Source organism: Notothenia coriiceps, unplaced genomic scaffold (genome assembly GCF_000735185.1).
Source record: "Notothenia coriiceps isolate Sejong01 unplaced genomic scaffold, NC01 NC01_scaffold00037246, whole genome shotgun sequence".
In the NCBI taxonomy this organism is placed as follows: domain Eukaryota; kingdom Metazoa; phylum Chordata; class Actinopteri; order Perciformes; family Nototheniidae; genus Notothenia; species Notothenia coriiceps.
Genome location: NW_011369947.1, coordinates 6,331,462 through 6,354,859, shown reverse-complemented (window position 1 = coordinate 6,354,859; position 23,398 = coordinate 6,331,462). Strand labels below are relative to the sequence as shown.

Sequence of the window (23,398 nt, the reverse complement as noted above, 5' to 3'; positions counted from 1 at the left end):
TCGACTGCGTCGTGGGAACGAGAATCATAAACATAAGAGGCCACGCGACCCTATAGATCCGAACGAACGTCATAGGCGAAAACTGACGGCGTTCACACATCGTAGAGGAGAGTTTCCCGAGCGTTCACAAACGTCTCGCCCGACCACCGTCTACACTCACCGTGCACGGACCTCGAAAGAAACACACACAGACAAGACCGCGTCGGACACGTCGTGCGCACGACTCCCTGAGTCCATGCCGCGACCCCTCGATTTCGGACTGCATTTACGTCCCAGTTGCTTCTTCCTTCTTCTTCTCCTCCTACGAGGAAGGGTCGTCTCCCGGAGCAAGGGTGAACGTCCGCGCCTCTCTAGTAAGGCGGCGTACACATATTTATATACAGCTCTCACAATGCCGGGCGCACACACACACTCAAGAGGCTTCGCGCGTATGTGTCCGGACACGAAGAGGGTGTGGGAGCCCCGCCCGGAGTCGCCGTCCCTGAGGAGCGAGTACCGTCTCTCTTCCCGTTAACGAAAACGCGACAAAATTCCGACCGGGCCTCTTCCTCTACTTTCCTCTTCGCAGACTCAATGTCCCCGCCGAGGACGTCCTGAAAGTCGTGCGCCGGAAAGTTATGGCCTGGCGGCCCCGTCTATCGAACTTTACCCTAAGCTTCAGACGAAACACAGCCGGGTAATCCCGAACGGTGTCTAGCGCCGTTAATCGGTCTACAGAGCAAAAAATTTTCCGTTGTCTATATCTATCTCAAACGTCTTCTCCGCCGCCTCTTTCTTTTTTTTCTGTCTTGCATATATTACTCTATAGAAAGTAATATATCTACCTTTATATATTATAGTCCTACAGGTCTAACGTATAATGACTAAATCACATTTTCTCGACAAGTTTGTGATAAAATGTATCGGCATGTATATTGAGGACTAGGTAGGCGCAAGTCTTCGCGTACCTACGTGTCCTCATATTTACTGCCGGTCTTTTATTCCAACTTCGTCTCTCGAATGTGATAGTTCATATCTACCCTGTTAGTACTGTATACTATATTATATAGTGTACGTTTCACTATATGTATGGTGCTAGACGATAGTGTGGCGGCGAGCGTATGTACCTCGTGTATGTGATTGACAACGTGGAAAATTTCTTTCTCTGTTAGACGAATATCCCCTATGTATCTATCGTCGATCTGTATCTCTCCGCTGTGTTTCGTCTGTATAGTATGGCCTAAATTCCGATAGTATCGCTCGCTATCGTCTCTATATATCTCTCTGCGCCGACTTTCTATGTATCTGTCTCTGCTGTATCATTAGTCTGTCTCCTATATGAATGCGTATGTAGTAGGAAGAGCGCCGTCGATATTTTGTCGACTTTCTCGTTAACAAGAGAGACCTCGTAGCTCCTCTCGAGCGGGACGCGACCGGGGGCTACACCCTCTTCGTGCCGACACATAACCGAACGCTCTTGAGTGTGTGTGTGCGCCCCGTGTGAACTAATATAGATATTATTGTGTACGTCGCCTTACTAGAGAGGCGCGACGTCACCCTTGCTCCGAAGACGACCTTCCTCTAAGGACCCGACTAATCGCAGTCGCGAAAATCGAGGGACCCTTCCGCGATGGACCAGGCGAGTCGTCACGTTCCGACGTCTTGTCCTTGCGTGTGTTCTTTCCGAGTCGGTGCACGGAGTGTAGACGTCGCTGCGCGCGAAGACGTTTGTCGACTCGAAACTCTCCTCTACATCTTCCGTGAACCGCCTCAGTTCCCATACGTTCCGTTACATCTATACCGGTCACTGCGCCCTCCTTATGTTTATATGTCTCGCGTTCACACACAAGTCATCGTTTACATGGTGTGTTCTGCCTCACAATGAAGTTAGAAACTCCTAGTATTTAGAGTGTCTTTAATAGAACCCCTAATTTCCCGGCACACAAGTTTTCTTTCTGTTGTGAGTACCGCGTAAAGGTGACGTCGCCCATCGGGGCAAATTCGCAGGAATTAGCAGGAGTTCGCCGGTCCGGTCAAAAACCACCGGAAAGGTATATCGCATCGTGGCCGATCGCCCCACCATGAAAAAGGCCGGGGTATTTTAATACCAAGATAGTCCGGTCCCGGTCTCGACTTGATCACTGCAGTTGTGAGAGCTGACGACTAACCAGTCTCTCTTAGCAGCGCTCTAGTAGGGATCGCAGCGTATATATAGATCTTCGTTCGAACGTCGTAAAAACATTTGCCTCCTCGATGTTTTTACCGTTGCAGTTTCTTTTCGTGTGGCACCAGCTCGCTCCTCCACTGCTGCAAGGATGTAGAGTAACCGGTTTTTTTTCGGCTAGCGGGGCAGATGTGACGCAACGACGGGGTCCAGGATTTGACATTACCTTTACGCGGTGCCGGAGCCTGCCGTTCGCTCCGTCGGACTTCGGACTCGCTCCTGTGAATTTGCCCCGATGGGGCGACGTCACCTTTACACGGTAATCCGACATGGACTTAGTCTACAGTCGTGCCTGGGGGCAATCCAAACGTCTAGAGACACCCACGCTAAATAAAAACGGCACAGTAGTGGCACTGGCAATTATAGATTTCGTATGTTGGAGGGCACCCTTTGTGACAAGTGGAGTACCGAAAAGAAAACAAAGTCTAGTAAATAAACGGAAATAACATCTACCTATCCGACAAATGTCACCCCCCACTACACGTCTTTACCATGTGTCCATCCTTAACTTGGGCCCAGTCGACATCACTTCTGACTCGCCGTCTTTAACAGGCGGTCGAGATGTTCAGCTCGATAGGAAGCACTTACGAAAAGTCTTCGACGAAGAGGACGATCTTATATATTTATTTCTTTTCGTTCGACACAAGACGGAGTGTTACTTCAATCTTTGAGGATCATAAATCTCACAGAAATTATCTTGGGGATTAAAGGGCCGTGTGTTCAAAAGAAAGACAACACTCATGGCGCATTTCCACTGCAGCGGGTAGCCCCGTTTAAGCGTCCTTAATCGTCCTCAAGCGGCCAGGCCAGTTTTTGGTGGCCTTTCCATATAGCGTAGCACCGGCTAGCGGGGTTGGTACTTTTTCCGGCCCCATAAAATTATGGTTCTATCAGGCCAGGGCCAGAGCTGAACTAGTGACGTCAACACTCTCGACTGCTGATTGGTCAGAGAGAATCGTCGCGAGATCATCCCTAGCGTCGCATATATATCTAGAAGCAAGCTTGCAGCATTTTTGTAAACGGAGGAGCTACAAAAATGGCAACGTCAAAGAAAAGCACACCGTGGTCGAGCGAGGAGGTGACGACGTTCCTACATCTCATTGGCCAAAAAAAAGCCGATCGCCCCGTCTACACTGCGTTGCTGCCCCAGGTCCTAAACTGTAATGGAAATGCGCCACGGCCTCGGACGGCAAGCGAGGCAGCCTGAAGCCTGAGCGAGGACACTTAAACGGGGCTACCCCGCTGCAGTGGAAATGTGCCATTAGGCTGTACCTGAATCAGATGTCAGCACGGACCCCCGTTAGGTTTGCAGATCTCTGTGGGTGCGATTTATTTTTGCCGTGTCATCACCGTGACCGTTAATATCTAAAGCATACAACCTCCCGTGGGAAACACTGTTCACCTCATGGCTTTTCTTTTGTTTCAGATCATTTATTTGCCTTTATTGTAGATGGATAGGCTGTTTACAGTGGGGGGTGATGTGCAGAAATGGTACACAGGTAGGAATTGAACCCGGGTCAGCTGTAGTGAAGACTGAGCGGCAGAAATTGTCCGCCAGCTCTACAAGTCGAGCTATCCTTCGTGAATGCTTTTCAGAAGCTGCTTCTCCTGCTAGAATATATAAATAAAGAAAAGCAAGCAGCTCAGGGGTCCCTGATGTACAATTCAACTGTTTCAACGAGCAGCCCTACACAACATGAGTTTGCAATTAAAAAATGCTATTCACAAAAACTAAATGCAATCTAAATGGTTAAATTGCTACTGCCAATATATGTATCATTAATCCTGCAGCTAAACCTGTGATGAAGGTAAGCAGACCTGGTCCATTCATCTCTGCTGGGTCCAATCAGCTCCATTGAGCATTAGCGCAGTGTATGGCGGCTTCTGCTGATTGCAAATTAATTTCTGACCTAATTCCTCCAGTTGGATGGGGGCGGCCTGCTCTGCGCCGCTCCCTACCGGTCCAGATGGCCTGATGGCATGCAGTAAATATGCTTTGTCAAAACACCGCTGAGGGTTGGAAAACACTTCCAGGATTTCACAAAAGGTCGACACGTGACCTCGGAAGGCACGCTGTGATCATATCAAGCATCCGATCACAGAGACGTTTCACGACACCGTCTGCAAACTTGTTCTTTCTAACGTGGTCAGATTTCTAAAAGCCAGCCATAACAGAGTGCAGCAGGTAGACAGAGCCGAGCTGTCAGGTTTATTTAACCCGACCTGGTGTGAGACCTCAGGCCTCCAGTGGACAGCTGCGGCCTGTCAGAGCGCTGGCCCCGACACTGGAGAGCACAGAGGGGCCACTTTATACTTCATTAGCACTTGTGTCCACATGCATCTGTCAACTTGAAGGGGGCGGGAAAGAAATCGAAAGGAAGGAGGAGCTGTACTCGCCCTTTGAAATATATGACTAACAGTTAAAATCACGAGCCTGCTTTCTGGATTCGATGGCGAGCCGCCCTAAATCTCCGGCCATTCTTCACACTCGGCTGAGGCTAATGCTATTTGACCTGTCAATCAAGCCATTAAGTTTAATTTGGCCCATTTATCTACGCCCGGGCTCCCGACTGAGGCACTCAGTCTCAGCATGCAGAGTGAGGCGAGGGAGCCGTAATGTTTGAAACTCAGGCTGCGGCTAATGGTCTCTGCGCTGCTGACTGATGGCTGCTCATCAGCGGCCAGCAGCCCTCGCGCCGGTTGGAAACCCCGCCACAGAACGGCACTCCCTCCTGTGAGAACGCTATCTGTTTCATCTAAATCCTCTCTCAAGAGCGCGACACCCATGCACCGCACATAAGCTGCGAGCCACGCGCCTGCTTAACCAGTGGAAGTGCTGGAATGAGCACGCTGTTAGAGGAGCCGGAGGACAATTCAATATCCTCTCGCAGTGCCGAGGCTTCAGGAGCTGCTGCGGAAGAGTCTTCAGCTAACAAGTGGCACGTCTCAATCTAAGTGAATGAGCCATTGAACTAAAGTGGAGCCATCTCTCATACTCCATACTGTAAACCTTGCACATTCCTTTGTATACGTTTCACATTTCTGTTCAAAGCTGCCCTTTTTTTTTTTTTTTTAAAACTCCACAGCTCTTGCCCTTTAACTTCTGATACACTGCGCATATTTTAATAAGAGTAAGTTGTCATCTTCTTATTGCACTTTTTGTTTAGATACATTTCAAAACACTTGGTCGAATTGGTCAACACACAGCAGAGAGACGCAGTGATTAGCGAAGGTCCAAGTTCAACCTCTCGTAATGGGAAGTGTCTCTCCTGTTGAGGAGCCCTGAGGCGCTCTGGCAGCTCGGTTGCTTTCTCTCCGACCTTCCTCTGGCAGGGGGCAGAGAAAAGACTCATGGTCCTCTGGGGATTTGTATATTGTCAGAGAACAATGTCAGCGCCTTGCAGGCAGAAAGCCCAGCCAACAGATTCCCGTATAGAATCCTTTTTTTCAAATGACAATACGCTACTAGTTGAGTTACTAAAGGGGAAAGTAAATATGGTAATACAACTCATTTCAGTATGCTAATTTGCCCAACTAACAATGCCCTCTCTCTTTTTGCTACGTCATGCCACCTTCTGGTAGCCTTCAGTCACTGTTTTGTCATTATTCATTGTTTGTAAAACTTCAATGATATGCATTTATATGAATATTACATATGTACCCCACGACGTAAAACAAATGACATTTACATTATTTTCTATAGAAGATTTTTTTTTCCACTTTTTGTGTATTTTCCGTCAATAATTCATTAAAAATAGCACTTTGAGATGGCATTTTTACTTACATTTTTTAAGAGCATTTTGATTTGTTTTCTGGTATTTTTTATACTTTTGGTGAATTTTTTTGTAAAAAAGTGAAAGATTGAAAATTCATGCAACCTTTTTTTGATGGCAGCAAAATATTAAATTTGATCCAAGCAACATAATCCAGATAAAAAAATATATACCGTAATTTTCGGACTATAAGGCGCACCTGAATATAAGCCGCAGCAGCTAAATTGAATGATGTGTACATATATAAGCCGCACTGGACTATAAGCCGCAGGTGTTTTAATGTTTAATTACCATATGTAAGGGTTCGTGCTCAGAGGGGATTGTCGGGAAAGAGATGGCTGTTTGAGGAAGCTCCCATTTATTAACATTTCAACAAACAAGTTGCATATTTGCATAACGTATTCAAGTGTTAGCATTTAGTGCAATAGTAGCTACAGAACATGTACTGTGCTGTGTAAACTGTACTGTATCACATAGCGTTTCAGACACACAAACTTTTCAACTTTCAAACTTAAACGGTGCGCTCCCAGCGCACGTACCGGCAGTGATCTACAGCAGTGGTTTTCAACCAGTGGTACGGGGACAAACTGTCTCGCTCTCGTAATGTCTGTCTGTCTTGCTCTCGTTCTGTCTCTCGTACCACTCTCGGTTCCACTTTTACTTTTGCGCGCTACCTGTCTCACTCTTTTCCGGCCTCNCTTCTCTCGGCGCAGGACAAAACAAAAAAAAACATAGAGGGGGCTGCAGTGTTTTGGGGCGCCCCTACGTTTTATTTTTCATATTCTCAAAAAAACATATGAATCCTGATCTGGGGGGCGCCTAAAAAAAGAACAAAACATATATATATTAAAAAAAAAATTTTTTTGGCGTGCACCCCCTGCGCTCCCTCTACAGTTTAGCGCCCTATGCGAACATCTATAACGACAGTGCGGCGGCCGGCCCTGGTCAGATCAATATCAGAAAGTGATAACCTGCCTGCAGTATTTTTTGATTCAGAGACTCACTGGAGTGGTTATCCTGCCACCTACTGTGTGCTGTAATCCCTGCTATCATTCAGCACTGCAGGACATTCAGATTAGTTTCATTTCTATATATTTCAATATGTCCAAAACCCCCCTCCCCTACCTCTGTGACCTCATCCAACGATACACCCCCACCCGTCGCCTCAGGTCTGCTGAAGCTAACCTACTGCAGCCCATCAGGACAAAGCTCCGGACCTGGGGTGACAGGGCCTTCGCAGCAGCCTCCCCCACACTCTGGAACTCCCTCCCCAGCCACGTCAGATCCGCCAACACTCTCACATCATTCAAACAATCCCTCAAAACTCACCTTTTCACTCTTGCCTTCAACTCCTAATCAACTAACCCCTTGCCCTTATTCCTCCTACCTTAGCACTTACTACTTTTGTTGTTATTTTTGTTTTACTTGCTTGTAAGCGCTTTGAGCACCAGGAAAAGCGCTTTATAAATGTAATGTATTATTATTATTATTATTATTATTGATATTCAGACCAATGACGTGATCAGTTCATACCAACTTACCAAGACCTCCAAAAATTAAGAATAAAACATTGAATTGAATTTATGGGAACTTGCAAAATAGCTTTCTCATACCCTTATTTTAGGTTACTCTAAATACATTTTAAGCAATACAAGTTTTGAAAGTTTGTGTATTAATAAAGTTTCACAAATAGTTTTTTTAAGTTGTGCTGAAATGTTTTCTGACAGTCAAGAAACCCAAAGTATTATTGCCAAAAAGATTTCGAGCTAAAAACACCATATTCTAAAAATATTCTGACATATAGTCCCAATAAGGAATAATTGGGATTTCCTTGACACATTTTTATAAGAAAGTGTTATTATTTATTGGATTTATTCATGTATAATAAAGATGTTATTATACTCCAGTTCACACATTTTGTAAAACAATGCTGGTGCTTTTTACTGGCTGTACTATTACATTGAGTGATTTGATTTTATATGTAGATACAATAGTACTATTTTGACTTGTCAGTGTGATCGCTCATTATCCATGTCTGCACATTTTGAATCTCCAAAATGCAGCTAAATGACCTCATTTTATAAACCCTCATCCAAACTAGGTTCCTTTTCAACAGAAATACACAGGTATATATCAGTTTATCTGTGTTGGATCTCACCTGAGAAAGTAGGGCTTGGCGTAGAACTTGAAATCTGTGCCATCAATGAACAAGTCAAACTCTGATGTTCTGGTGTAGGGAACTCGGATGCAGAGGATCAGGTACTCTGGATCTTGGCTCAGGTCAAACGCAGGAGTTATCATTGTGATTGCTGGTGTAACACAGACCTGTAGAAACAATGACAGGAAAACAATCTCAATGTCCAGTTACAATGTATAGGATTGCATTGCACAGCAGCTGACTTTAGCATGCCACCTTGTGGTTGACTCTGTTACATGTTGTTGTAGTTGATCATGTCTCCACAAGCAGCAGCCCACGTGTGTGCCACACTAGAGAGAGAACTGTAAACATAGCTTGTTTCCTACTTCCTAAAAGTATCTTTACTATGACTTTTTTTAGCTTATAAAATGTTCAAGATTAAAAGGTTGTATTGTCATATGCAGTGTGGTTATGGCAATGAAAATCGTAACTCCCATGCTCCTTAAACGATGCAACATAAATATATAATATTATAAGACATAAAACTATATGGTGCAAGAAGAAACAGAGAAGAAATAAAATAGTGCACGATTTTGTTGCAAACCAATGTGCAAGTCATGCAGAAGAAGTGAACTACATGAAATCAAATGAAATACAATAAGCTAAATGTTATAAAAGTGACCTGGTAAATGCAGGATTCTATAAACATCTAAAATATAATAAGATAGACAAGAACAGAATGTAAAATGTCCCTCATCTCTTGTTAATAAAGATCGCATCCCAAACTGCATTACAAAAACTACACTTTTTAATAAACCTTGCTTGTTGACAATCTTGTGTATCTTTCAAAACAACATTAAACCCTTTGTAATATGTATTATGGTCTATATTTATATTCGGCATGACTCAAATCTACCTGGAAGCATGTTTTAAAAAGGTATATGCTAACATTAATGGTTAATTTTCAAGATGAAATCCTATGGCGCTGACGTCATTTCAGAGAAGAAAGTTAGGGACGTCACATGCATGAAAAGTCGCCAATGTCAAAATGTTGTCTAAAATATAATTTTGATTGCCCAACATGCATGCCGAATTCAACATTAAACTTTAACAATCAAAGGCGATTAAGTGTTTGTCTTTAAGTTAGCGATATCTTCCGAAAATCTTTATGTAACCCTGAGTGCATAGGTTTCTAACGGTAGTTTCGTTTTCATACTGTAAACACATGATTAGTCTCCTCGTGTGTCGGCTAACATAGCACAGCAGCATTGCTAGCTGACAGATGCAACCACTATCTATCTAACACTGCTTTTATGCCAATGCCTGCAGTGGGAATGGACTGTATGAATCACCTCAAAGACTGTCACTAAAACACGGGACATATAAAGATAGCCTATAAAAGAGTAACCACTCACCAGAGAAATACAGAGTTATCCTAACAAGCTTCACTGGCAGCTCATGGATGCAGCGCCCATGTTTTACCGTAATGTGAAGTGCAAACTGGCAGTAAAAAAAAAAGAAGCTTTTTGTGTCCCAAATCTGAGGTCCATGGTGTTAAGTTACTCAAGGAGGTGGACAAAACCATCATGAGGTTTAGGCTTTTTCCTTGTAATTATTGTGCTATGATAATAAAGAACTTGGATGTTGAATGTTGGAGGTCAAGAAAATGTAAACAATGGGCAGTGTTGTTTGAATGTTGAACCAGAATGCATAGTTTACATGAGAAAAAAAGAAAATCACTACATACATCTCCTAACACTTCCCCTGGTGGTTTTACTACGTTAATAATATCTTTTTTATTGCATTTGCTTAATTCTTTTGAATATTCTTTAAGCAACTTCTTCTTTTTTTTTATAATGCGTTATCGCCAGACAGATTTTTTTTAAATAAAGTAATGTATTTAATTATTATTTGTATCACTTCTTTTTGTATTAGTAAGATATTTTTATTATTTAAATTATTATTATTTATTACGTTTTTGTTACATCCCTCCATCTCCCAAGCTGTACACCTGCCTGACTTTTTGGCACAAAGCAAGAGACCTTCTTAGCCCCAGTTTACACATTATCACATCATCTTGCTTTCCATATCGCATCATGTCTCACACTTTGCCATGCTGGGTCTTGAACTACCAACCTTCTGACTCATAGACATCCATTTACCCATCGAGCCAAACACCCAGAGATGTTTCAGTACATCTTTTGCAGGACCAATTTCTACGTATATTAGGGTTAGAATTAGGGTTACAAGGGGACAACAAGATATTGTTAAAGAACATTTGTCATCACAGGGAGTGACCGTCCAAGGCTATCAGCACATCTGGAGCAGGGTCTCCTGAAAATGTCATTAGAATAAACCGGACATAAGCCTCCGTTGCTTTCACACTGACTTTTCATTTCCAATTGTTACACCAGAATTACCACAGCCTTGTTAGTTCCATAAGATATGACCTCCGTTTACTCCCGTTACAACATCTTAAGTTAACTGCAAAAGAAGCAAACTAAATCTGTACATTTGTTTAAAACATGTCTCTCCAAAATGCACTTTCCCCTGCTGGGAATCAAACCACCAACCTTCTGACTTTTAGAAATCCACTTACCCTTTGAGCCAAAGCTTCCTTGACATGTTACGGTATAATTTTACCGGCTGGGCTTCTACTTATATTATTGGTTAGGGTTATAAGAGGACTTGTCAGAGGAGATATTGTAAAAACATTTGTTGAAACTCATCACAGGAAGTGACAGTCAAATGTTTTACATCTGTTCAGAACAACTCAAGGCTACCAGGGCATCAGGAGTCAGGTTTCTTTAATATGTCCTTTAGAAACAATACAATTAAGCCCCATTATTTTTATAACTTAACCAAACTTCAGGGTTTTTTTTTCCATTAAAGAAAACCCTCTATTCTAACATATTTATTGCTGTATTTATTCCTGTATTTATTTGTTACTTATGCCATGTTCTGTCTTCAATATCTGGCTGCTCGTTGTGTGCATAAAGCTTCAAATTCACTCAAAATCACACAGCAAAACCTATAGTTGGGAGTTCATGATATTTAAAACACAATGGCTTTGGTCCAGACGTCTATGCATTGGTTTTTCATGCAGGTGCTCCAGGTTCAACACCCAGGGGAGAGACATCTTCTGTCTTCTGCTATGCTGATGTTAAATCTGGAGAAAGTGTCCCCACCAATTTTTCTAACAAAGTGACGCCCATGCAAGGGGCCCATCATCTAACCACACATTATGTATTTGCTAATTTTGCCTTTGTGTATTTTATAGTTTGCATGCCTGTGGTTAATTAAATAATCATAACTGTGGGTCTCAAACAAATAGCAAATGCATAAGTATAGTGTCAATCAATGCTGTCTGGCAATAATTAAGGTCAATAAATCACTAGTGTTTTTAAGATGTTAACATATATGCACGAACAAATGTACATTAGTACATTAAGAACATCATAAACCGGGGGTGTTTTGAATCGGCCCTCAGCAAATTCAAAAAGTATAATGATATGGCCCACAAATGAAACTTGTGCTTTTCCTATATTGTACTTCTTAAATATGTACAAATATATTACACAGTAGTATTCATGTGCTAATAAGCCCACTTTTAAATAAATTCAGTCAATTCATGTTGATAACATTTTCTAACAAATCTTAGTTGACACAAAAAAGCCCAATAACTTATTTACATAACAAACTTGAAAAATGCCCTTTATATTTCCCCCTTATTATAATCACTCAGAGGCTTCTGTTTTAAGGGATGCCAACAAGATAAATGAAACCCTTTAGCGAGCTGTGATGTCGGCTGTTTTTTTCTTAAAGCATATTCATGTATCAAGCCTAATTTACCTACATTTTGCTAACTTATAATTTAACTTACGAGGCAATATACCTCACCTCTAAGTGGCCCAGCCCTTCGTATATTTTTCTGTATGTGGCATTGACCATTCAACTCCTCCATGGTGATTGCACGTGCGGCAGTGCTACCATCTTTACGGTAATGGCTCAATCGCCCCGCCTCCAATGCCTAATCCTCCATGGACGTTTTGCAGAAGCTCCTCTCCGCTCTCCATCATCATCTGCAGGAAAATGCGAGCGGGGAGCGGTAACAAAATGTCAACTCGGGCTGCTCTCCCTCACCCGCAGACATGAGCGGAGCCCCGTCTGCTTCACCCAGCCGCAACAAGTCGCTCTCACCATGCGGATCCACTGCAAAGTAGTTGTGATCACCGTGTGTTTCGGAGTTTTCCTACTTTTATACTTTTTGGGGGGCAACGCCGCGGACGAACCGCTGTTGAGAGAAGTTGCAGAGCAAGAGGAGAAGAAAAAGGAGGAGGAAAGCAACTCTTCAAGGCGATCGCACTCTGACTTTGGACGCAATGTTGCAGAGAAGTTTGCAAAGAAATCCCCCGTGGAAGAGCCTCTCCAGGGACGCAAAGAGAGGAAAGCGATCAATAGAGGCGTGAATGCAAAGACGTGAGTTTGTTTCTGTCTCCTCTGTCGATTTCTGAACGCCTGATCCCATTTATGCACACACAAAAGCTTAATTAACTGCTCGGTTTTTGCTGAATCTCATATTTTCCTGTCGTTAGGAAGTTAAGAGTCAGCGTTAAATCATGCTTTGAGGCAGACGTGCAGCCTACATTGTGCTCAAGGACGCTGCTGGCTTCACAATAAGCCTGATCTGTCAAAGGGACACTTTCAACATGAGCATAAACGCTGCTTGGCTGCCTTTTATGTCCCATTATGTTTGCTCATTTATTCCACTGTGAGTCACGTTGTTGCAATCTAATGTCTGGCTGAAATGTGAGTAGAGAGCATGACTAATGTGATTAGGTGGAAATATTGGCAGTGTGGAGAGGAGATAATAGCACAGAAGAATGATGAATTATAACATGACCTCTATATTTGGATCATTTGACCCTTGTTTTTTAGAATTTTTTAGAATGTTAGTATTTACATTCAATCCTTTGAGGCTTCAAAGTAGGGCTGGGCATATCAACATAACATAGATATTGTGAAAAGAGGATTTGGGATATCTAAAAGTGTTGTGTCTTCTTGTTTTAAAGCCTGATTGACAGTCAAATGTTATAATTTTCTTAATATATCAGTCATTCTATCCATATTGCTCAGATTTTTTATTTTTTTAAATATTTTTTCTGAAATTACCAAAGGTCAACCCTACAATATCGTTATGATAGCACGGCATTTGGTCCAAAAATATCGTGATTTTGTTCTAATTGCCCTTACAGCCTTACTTTAAGGGGGTAAAGGTCACCTTGACAGACATAAGCTGCAATTAATAGGGAATACAAATAAGCACATACGTTTTTGGGTGGCCTGTTTTATTAATTGCACTGAAACTGTGGTAAGATATTAGTGGATATGACAGAAAACGGAAACCCATCCTGTTTGCTGTCAAAGTCTGCCAAAACAATCTATGTGGGAGTGCAACGCTTGTCAGGTGTGATCTTCTTCTCTGGCAGATGATCTTATTAAGTCACCATCTCTTTGCCGCCTTTCAAAAGAAGACAAAAGGCAGGGTTGCTATTTCTGTTCAAGGATGTGAGCATTTTATCATGTCTTCCAACTTTCTAATTTCAGCCTCACACATCCCTTGACGTTTCCTCCCTGGGCTGAACGCCAGCTATGCCATAATAGCCACAAGTCGACGTTGTGTGCAGATACCCCGCTCCACTAATAATATGTATTCAGCTTCAAAGCCAGACTCGAGGTGCGGAACAGTGGAGATAAAAGCCATCAAGGCGTTGCAATGACAAAAGGACCTTTTACGTCCTCCCCGAAGCCACACTCCTATCCATGTGTGCTCAGCACTGATAAGAGAGATGGGGTGGAAGGGGTCACCGGTGGCCGTGAAAAACCCACAACACACAACCGGGATTGGAAAGCGTTCAAGAGCGATTAGTGGAAACACAGTAAGCATCTCTGGGCAAAGCCTAAAAAAAACGTACTTCTATTTGATTAATGGTTGTTTGATTGGAGGTCTAAAAGCCAGAGGAATTTGAAAAACAGGGTGTAGTTTTCTAACACTCGGTCGAATGAGGGATGACATCAGACGGTGTGTATCTTTGCCCTTTGCTGTTCATCTGTAAACAGATTTCCTGTGCAGCATGCTCAATAGACAAACATCCCTGTTTTTCCTAATCATATCATTTCCTCTAGTCTTGACACATCACACTTCTTCCTGTGGCCAAAAATAGAAAGAATAGGGAATGCTCCATCTGTCCCCACAGACACATTACATTTACCGGAAGCTGTGTGTGTTGGGGTTGCAGATGAGGATTTGAGGCAAACCACTTTAGTTGAGTAATCAATCATTGAAATGACAAACAGTTAATCTACACCAAAATACAAACCTCTTGCTGGTTGCAGAGTAATAAATGGCAGATTTGAATGTTTTTGTGTTGTTTTAATTTAAATATCTTTGGGTTTTGGGCTTTTGATTAAACAAAACCATGATTTTAAGGATTCACATTAGGATATGGAACATTTTGAGAGGAATTTTTCTCCACTTTTACATTTTATACAATAATCGATTGAAAAAAAACAAAATATATATTAGGGATACAATTGTTAAACTTCGACAAGGGGGTGACAACAACCCACGTTGTCATACTTGCCTCAAACCTATACAGCTAAGCTGATACATTTTTCTTGTTATTTGCACAATAAGTACATTTGTCCTACGCTATTTTCCCTTTCACATATCTGGCACTTTTTAGGGGTTCATCTTTGCAATTCTTTTCATTATTCCAAACGCTTCACTTTTTCAACATTTTGCTTGCCTGTTGTATCTCAGTTGCTATCACTGTCGGGGGGTCAAAGTTAATGCTGGGTAATGTTAAATAAGAGGTCAGGTGCCAGAATTAAGTAAAAACAAAGGAGGCAAGAGAATTGAATGTGACAAGTTCTTCTGTCGGTCTTTAGATATCCTGTGCTCCGTTTCAGTACCTGGTAGAACTTTGAAATTGCACCAAACAAACAACGCTTTCTATCTGAAGTAAACTAAATAGATCGATGTTGATGCCCATGATTTTATGTGCGATGCAATTACTTTTCTCTATTTAATGAGCTTTCCAAACCTGATTTGGATGTTGTATACTGTTGTCAAAGCTATTGAGTCAGCCATGGCACATCTAATTTAAAAAAGAAAACAAATTTGGGTTGCAGCACTAAACATCAAAACTTGTGACGTGCATACTTGCCAACCTTTAGACCTCAGAAATCGGGGGCATTTCAAAATGCAAAATGGGGGGGGGGGTGCTAGTGGATCGCCGGAGCTGTTAGATTAAAATTAACATGCTTATTGTAGTTGTAAGTGCACTGCCTTGCGGCCTGTAGCACCGTCCTTGATGGAGCATATGTGTGGGCTGGACCTGTATTTTACAGGAAAGGAGTGAGCAGAAAGTAGAGTAGTTGTCGATTCTTGTTATGTTTTCTGTGAATATCTGCCTCACCCTCTCAGACTTTGAGTTGCGCGCGCTACTAAAGAGACGTGTTACCATGGAAACCAAACAATGGTGTAGCTTTATTAAAGTCCGAGTGGAAACAGTCGTGTGTAAATCTGATTTTGTCAGAAATCGGGAGAAATGCGGGAGAAATATGACCCCGGGAGGAAACCGGGAGAGGGCAATGAAATCAGGAGTCTCCCGCGAAAATCGGGAGGGTTGACAAGTATGACTGTGACATGTCTCCATGCTTTAATGTTCAAAAAGCTCTTTATTTTCCTCATACTGCCTGTGCTGCAGCACCTCTTTTCACCCTCTGTCTGAAACCAGAGCCCAGTCTGCTCTGATTGGTTAGCTGGTCGGCTCTGTTGTGATTGGTCAACTGCTTAGTGATATCCCTCAACAAATCAAGTAAAATGTGAGAGCTAGCCAATAAAAGCGAGAGTGTTACACAGTGATGTCACTATGTTACTAGAGAAAACAAAGGAGTCCAATGGAGGTGTTTCAGGCAGGGGGGAGTTTGTGGGAGACCCTCTGGCATAAACGTTGGGATGTTGACCTTTGCAGTAACCGTATGGTAAACTGTATGTGGGTATGTATTTTGTGTATTCCTTTATTCATAGTTTAGTTTGACTGTCTGCTTTTTGCATACCATATTATAGTTTAAACAGTTTCAGATCTTTCCAAGTGTGGAATGTCTCCAAGATAATTGTATTATTAATGTCATTTCGGCCAATAATTAATAATAATAATAATAATACATTACATTTATAAAGCGCTTTTCCTGGTGCTCAAAGCGCTTACAAGCAAGTAAAACAAAAATAACAACAAAAGTAGAAAGTGCTAAGGTAGGAGGAATAAGGGCAAGGGGTTAGTTGATTAGGAGCTGAAGGCAAGAGTGAAAAGGTGAGTTTTGAGGGATTGTTTGAATGATGTGAGAGTGATGNCCCCCCCCCCTTTTCCACACGACCACGTTCCCCCTCCATCCCCGCACGTTTCCCCTGGGCTGCCCAGCATGCAGGTACAGGCGCTGCCCCTTCATTTCTGGTTACAAAGAACCAATTAATCTACGTGTCTGAGTCCGGGCGTCTAGAAGGCCTTCCCTTTGTGTTTGTGGATCTCTCTCTGTCAAGCAGACTCAGAGTCACGGTTCATTGTTGCCCGGTAATTACTGTAATGTGTAGAATACATGTTGAATTGTAATGGCTTTGTTCTTCATTGTTTTCTTTCTGGCCAATGTTACCTATGAGGTGATTACAAATGGGTTGGGTAGAAGGTTCTCATAGGATCAAAAAAGAATAGATTGAATTTAATAGTAGATTAAGTGTGTTAAATGTCTGAGGCTGTAATAAGCATGGCTAAGCATCTCCTCTCTTTCTTATGGATTACCTCGCTGCATTTGTATTAGGGACAGAGTGCCATCCCAAAGGACCACAGTGGGATAATTCAATTAAGGACAAATTAGGAGATGTTCCTGTGGTTACAATCTAAGAGAGGCCAGATGGGAATGTTGCAGCGACACCCTCCCTTACCTTCGAGCAAAGAGATGGAGAAAGAGTAAAGAGAGAAACTGACAAAGTAGGAGAAAAATAGTTTCCCGATAGCATCAGTTCTTCCCTCTAAGGCAGGGGGGTCAAACTCAATTTCATCACGGGCCACATTCGCATTATGGTTGCACTCAAAGGGCCGGTTGTAACTTTAAGCTTTAAGACTATATACAAATACATATAAACATATTTAATATATATAAAATAATGTATTATATTACATTATTGCCTCTACATTGAATTATTATCGGATAGGGTAATAACTTCATAATTAACTACGTCTGAATTCAGAAGTCTGGGGCAAATAATTGCAAGTCTCTTCAGTGAGAATGTCACAAAATGATTTAAAAAGAAAAGCCAATTTCTGAAGAAAAAAAAAAGTAACATTTTGAGGGAAAAAAATCTAAATCTGAGAAAAAGTGAAATTCTAAGAAAAAATACATATTTGGAAAAAAAGACAAATTCTGAGAAAAAAGTCAAATTTGAGATGCATTGTGGGACATGTAGTTTATGGGCAACATGCTTCTGAAGTAGAATGTAACCCATAATAAACATATTATATTTTTTGCAAGCTCTTATGGGGCCACAGAAAATGAAGTCGCGGGCCGGATTTAGCCCCCGGGCCTTGAGTTTGACACCCCTGCTCTAGAGCTTTACAACCAGTGGCTACCATGGTGAGCAACTGCGTCACTACCCAAGATTTCCCAGTGGGACTCGCACCTTATTAAACATGTTTAGCTTGTGCTTAGAATAACCCGGTGATATTGGGTTCAAGAAACCACAGGTCCTTAACCAAATGGTGAATTTCCTCTGCTTTGCCACATCTTGAATAAGGTGCCAGCTGTAAATCCAGTGGAGCTGTGTGAAGAAGCATCTTTAGGTTTCCTTGTCATGTGCTTAAACATTTCGTACCTGTTTTGAGAGGTACCAAATGAGCTGCAAGCGGTTCTACTCCCCTGTAGAGGAAGGTCCTGTTCAGTGTAGTGTCCTTCACCCCCGCTGTTTCAAACCAAAGTGAACATGTTGGATACAAGTCTGTCAAATTACCCAGTTATGTGCCAATTGATTCAATGCCTTTGAGGTGCTCTTTGGTGTAGTTTGTATTCTGGTTCTTCGCTCTAAATGTACATTTTTCTTTGACACAATCTTCAAAGGTGCTGCTTCTTTCTGTCTTTACATGATTTAAAAGGGTTGTTTGTGCTGCTTTGTAGGCTCAACGCTCTTCATGTGCTCACTCTGCAGCCGGTAATGAATTCAACTCTTTTGTACCTCTGCTGTGCTTCTCAGACTGCTTCCAGATGTGGGGAACAGTGCCACGACACAAAACATGATGTGTGCAGCCCATGCTTTCTAAAAACAAAGCCATTTTTGTTTTGGTTTTATCCATCCAATTTAACGCAATAATAATTTCAATGGCTTTTATTTTGCATGACTAAGTGCAGCGTAATGACACCCGTGTAGGAGATATGGATTGCCTTTCCTGCGGTAAAAATAGGAATGTGTGTTCAACAACCTTGACAGAGCGTCGGCCTTTGAAGCGGTACAGACAGATTCCTCAGCACCTTCTCATTCATCCTAATCTGCGGTTCATCATTGTCCCTCAGCCATGCAGAAAACGAAGTGTCACGCTCAGAGACAACCGTGCAACCCACCTGTCAAATTTGACTCTTCTCTCTTCCCATCCGTGTTATGGTTGCTTCCTCCAGGCACAGAGGAGATCAATGGCTTTTTGGAATATGCAGTCTTTAGACATAAAACCATTTACCTTGCACTGTTCTCCCAAATAACGCTGCACGCTGAAAGAAAGGGTTCTTTGTTTTGTTTGCCGGTCTTCTCTCCCCAAGGCTATGACAACATATGTTGCACATGGTTTTATTACAACCAGCTCCGTGCTGTGTGTGCATGTAGAGGAAAAATAAATGATGTTGGTCTCAGCTTCAGGCTCCTGCATGATACGAGTGTAGTGGGAGATACTCTGAGTTTGTTTTAACACCACAGCAGTACGAGCTCTGCAGAGAAAGCACTTTCTTACATCTGATAAAGAACCTCCGTGCCTTTGAGCATGGAAGAACAAAGTGTAGTGGGAACTTACAGATGAAAATAAGTGGTGTGTGTGTGTGTGTGGTAGTGTGTTGAGGAAGTGTTGAACAATACGTGAAGGCACTTTGTCTTGGGTACAAACAAATCCTCACCTTTCACCTTGTCTCTTTGTCTGATCTGACAGGAAGATGAATGTGATCGTCTGCTATTTTGTTGAGTGCTTCACTTGTTTCTTCTCTCTGGATTCTCACAAAGTCCAAATGTATTTCTGTGTTTCTTACATTTCCATGTCCATTGCAGTCAAACAGTAAAATGTTGACAGTTGAGCAGAGCGGAAATATGCAGCTGTTTTTTAACAGTTGTACTTTGTTCTCAATATGCAGACATGATATTGCTCAATCACTGCTCTGACTGGATCGACACAATGCATTTTGGGTATTTAAATAATTTTGTACAATGTATTTGCATTCTGTGGGGTATTAACAGAAAGCTCTTAACCTGACCTCATTCTACTCCCAGTTTCTGTTCAGATTCTTTATACAAACTGAATTTAAATTAAGACTTTGTTCCCTTTTTAACAAATACAGAAATTAATTATTTTCTTACAAATGAGAAGTTTATTTTATAAGCAAAAAAATGCACCCTTGCTCAGCTCATTACACTTTGGGGTTTACAGCTACTTCTTACATGGTAGCTAACGTTAGCAACCTTTATTTAGCCAGTTTTATGAGTTATTTTTCTTTGGCTACGGTATCTAATGTTTAAGAATGTATTATTATCTTTTAAATGTCACTAACTGTTTAGAACAACTTATATTAACTACAAAGCTCTTATCAATGAAGTCATTTTATAATTATGTAATATCAATTAGGCTATTTTACAAATGTAATACCTTGCTCCTGTGAATGGGAGCTACATTTGTCAATATGCCCAAAACTAGTAAATGTAAAATGGTGGTTTTGCAGTAATTCATTTATCTAAAAGCAACATGTGTGATTATGTAGCTCAATACAGACCCTGGATATGTTTTAGTGGTTAAGCTGAAAAGGAATCTAACTTCGATACAACCAATGTTAATATCTAGGCCGTCTCCGATACCGAACTCCGGTGCTGATAAGGCTGTGAACGGCCGTCCAATCTTTTTAGGACTAAAACCCCCCAGAATCCACACGCAAGATCAACGTAATCTGCTTAGGGGGGGCGTTTACAGCATGGCCTCTAACACCAAACTGCCCGTCATATCCCTATTTTAGGCACTCAAGCCTCGGATCTCCGACCGCTAGGATAGCAAAGCGGAGTGTATTGTGTAGTAGGTGTTGGTGGGCTGGTAGAACCCGAGAGCAGTATCAAAGCTGCCCCTGGAGGGAAAACCCTGTGTCGTTGGGAGACCCCTTGGTAATTAGGGTAGCTTCAGGACCCACAATCCCTAACCCCCAATTTTGATCCCCAGTTATACCAATCAAAACAATGCAAATGTAATATCAAACACAGCCAGAGTCAAACATTAATGTCACAGCACCAGTGATGTTACCACATCAGCAGAGCTTATATCATATTTCAACATCAATCAAAACCACATCAACCACAGTGACCAATGTGAAACTATGGTTTAACTTAAACAGGGTTTCTATTCAATTTCAAATCCAAATGATCAACTAATGTCAGTCTTTTCCAGGGAAGGGTGTTCTCACCTCACTCTAAGACCAAGCAGATACCTTCAGAGACCACGAGAGAGACCAGGAGTTGGGTCGAAAAGTACAAAGTACAAACTGGTTTTTATTAAGGTTTTAACAAAAATGGAGGATTAAAATAATCATAAAAAATAACGAAGACACAAGGTCAAAATACAAAAACAACAGGTTCACAAGTCAAATGTCCTAAAGCCATCTGAAAGAGCCCAAGCCCAGGACCAGGGCCCGGAATCAAGCTTCCCCCGAGCTCTCAAGCCTCAAAAGCCTCAAAAGCCCCCCTTTCTCTTCAAACATCATCTTTTTTAGTCTCTTCCCTCCTCCCTCTCTTTGTCAGGTGGTTTCCCCTTTTCTATCTTTGAGGGACAAGGAGGTCACATATGTTCAACTTTAACTTAATGAACAATTAAAAATGTAAATTTAAAATAAAACAAATAAAGACTTATAGTAATAATATGCAATTTTAACATATGAAAATTTTTCATGAAAGCAGAACACATTGTCAATGTCATGTTTAGAATCAAGTTTTTTTCTTTGAACATTTAATTTCAAATATGCAAACTTTATACTTTAATTCATTAACAGAGACTTCATTTATTAACAGAGACAATAGGCACGTTCACACCAAGTACTTTTCCCACAAAGGTTCCTGAGAACTATGATTTAGTTGCGTTCACACCAAAAAGTCCCAGGAACTAAATTAGTTCTAGAGAACCTTTTTTACCCCCTTTTCAGTCCCTGCTAGAGAGCCCCGTCAAACTCCCAAAAACGTTTGTGAAGCCGCCATTTTATTATCCTCGCATTGCATTATTAGCATTAGCATTAGCCCAGCGCAGAAACGCAGAGAGACTAACTTATGGCAACACAAAATAAAACATGGGAGCGGTGGAGATGAGGAGGTGTCGGCGTTCTGGCGATTTACTCAGAAGGCTTCAACTCCGGGGACTTCCGGCCGGGGATTTTTGGCGGCAGTATACGCCGTGAAGTTGTTTGCGGCCTGCCAGTAAACCCAAAGCAGAAGAAGAAGAAGTGACGTCAGCGGCTTCATTTGCCTAATCCACCCCCAGGGACTTATTCCGGTGTGAACGCGATCTGTACTTAGTTCATCAGAACTAAAGAGTTCTGATGAACTAAGTTCTCATGAACCTTTGTGGGAAAAGTACTGCGGTGTGAAAGCGCCTTTTGTTTATACTGCTTTTGGGTCCACAATCTTACCAAACCGTGACACAGCTTACTTTTGAGATATTCTAAATGACCAAAGATACACTCTAATAATGTGTTGCAGCATTCAATAGTACCCCCAAATACAAATTGGGGATTTAAAATAGGCACTGTGACCAAATCGGGAACTTTAACTTAGCAGATATAATAAGTAACATTAGCTATACAGAAATGATACTGATCATAATTGTAATTATACCATAAACATGTTAATAAGCATGTATTTTGAACAAGAAAACACAACATTGAACTGAATGAGACAAATTCCAAGCGTTCAACTACAATCATGGAAATCATTCATCTTTTAAGAAATTACCTTGGCTGTTGACATAGCTCTTCCAAAATATTCCCTAAAATCGGAGAGGAAAGAAACATATTAAGAGTTATTGTTTAATTAAAGCAAAAGTGGGTTATGTACGGAGCCCTGGAGGGTTCATAGAGAGAAAAATAAATAAAACGAGGCCACGTTTTATTAATTTGTGCGCACGATATACTCTTTCGTTCGCACGAGATACTTTTTCGTGCGCAGGAGATACTTTCTCGTTCGCACAAGAAAGTTACCGGTGCGCCAAGTAGGAAGTGGAGCGCACAGGAGACAACCGTTTCATTGCAGACAGTGGGGAAATGGCAGTGCATACTTTATTTGCAGTGCACACATTATTTGAGATATATTTCAAACTCAGACTTCGTTTTAGGGACGTTTCGGCCAGAGGTGTAGGGCTATTTGTTTAAGCACCGGATCGGCAAAACAGGAGAGTCTAAACCCGTCCGCCTTGATCTATGAATTCATGTCCGTGACTCTCACAGTATCGCTATCTGCGCACAGAGAGCTGTGTATTTTATGCGCCGCCTTCACTGTGTTTACCTTCATTAGAACAGCTGAATAGAGATCGAGGCTGCTACGTATAACCCCACACACAACACATACACACACACACACACACACACACACACACACACACACACACACACACACACACACACACACACACACACACACACATTGAATTGCCCGATTATTCCCCCTATTACTCGTTTTATGAAGGAGATGTCCGGTCACCAGGGCGTAAATAACCCAATTTGTGTTCTGTGAAACTGAAAAGGGTATGACATTATTTTTGTTACTTTCGTTACATTTAGATGCTTTTATTTTGAAGGCGAGTTTACGCTGTTGACAGGAAGTTGTTGTTGCTATGGAAACGTGAAATGCTGTGTGTGTGTGTGTGTGTGTGTGTGTGTGTGTGTGTGTGTGTGTGTGTGTGTGTGTGTGTGTGTGTGTGTGTGTGCGTGCGTGCGTGCGTGCGTGCGTGCGTGCGT

General features: G+C 41.9%; 2 protein-coding genes across 2 annotated transcripts in view; one reads left to right on the top strand and one right to left on the bottom strand.

Annotated features, from left to right (window-relative positions):
• LOC104966338 (protein SHQ1 homolog) overlaps positions 1-9,604 on the bottom strand; it is a 42,519-nt gene extending 32,915 nt beyond the window's left edge. The window contains exons 1-2 of the mRNA XM_010795527.1: positions 9,529-9,604; positions 8,135-8,301 (exon numbers count right to left, since the gene is read on the bottom strand). Of these exons, the coding sequence (XP_010793829.1) occupies positions 8,135-8,277 (143 nt within the window). The 5' untranslated portion in view covers positions 8,278-8,301; positions 9,529-9,604. The remainder of the gene's footprint in view (positions 1-8,134; positions 8,302-9,528) is intronic.
• Positions 9,605-12,135: 2,531 nt separating this feature from the next.
• gxylt2 (glucoside xylosyltransferase 2) overlaps positions 12,136-23,398 on the top strand; it is a 59,100-nt gene continuing 47,837 nt past the window's right edge. Inside the window, exon 1 of the mRNA XM_010794647.1 lies at positions 12,136-12,592. Within this exon, the coding sequence (XP_010792949.1) occupies positions 12,315-12,592 (278 nt within the window). The 5' untranslated portion in view covers positions 12,136-12,314. The remainder of the gene's footprint in view (positions 12,593-23,398) is intronic.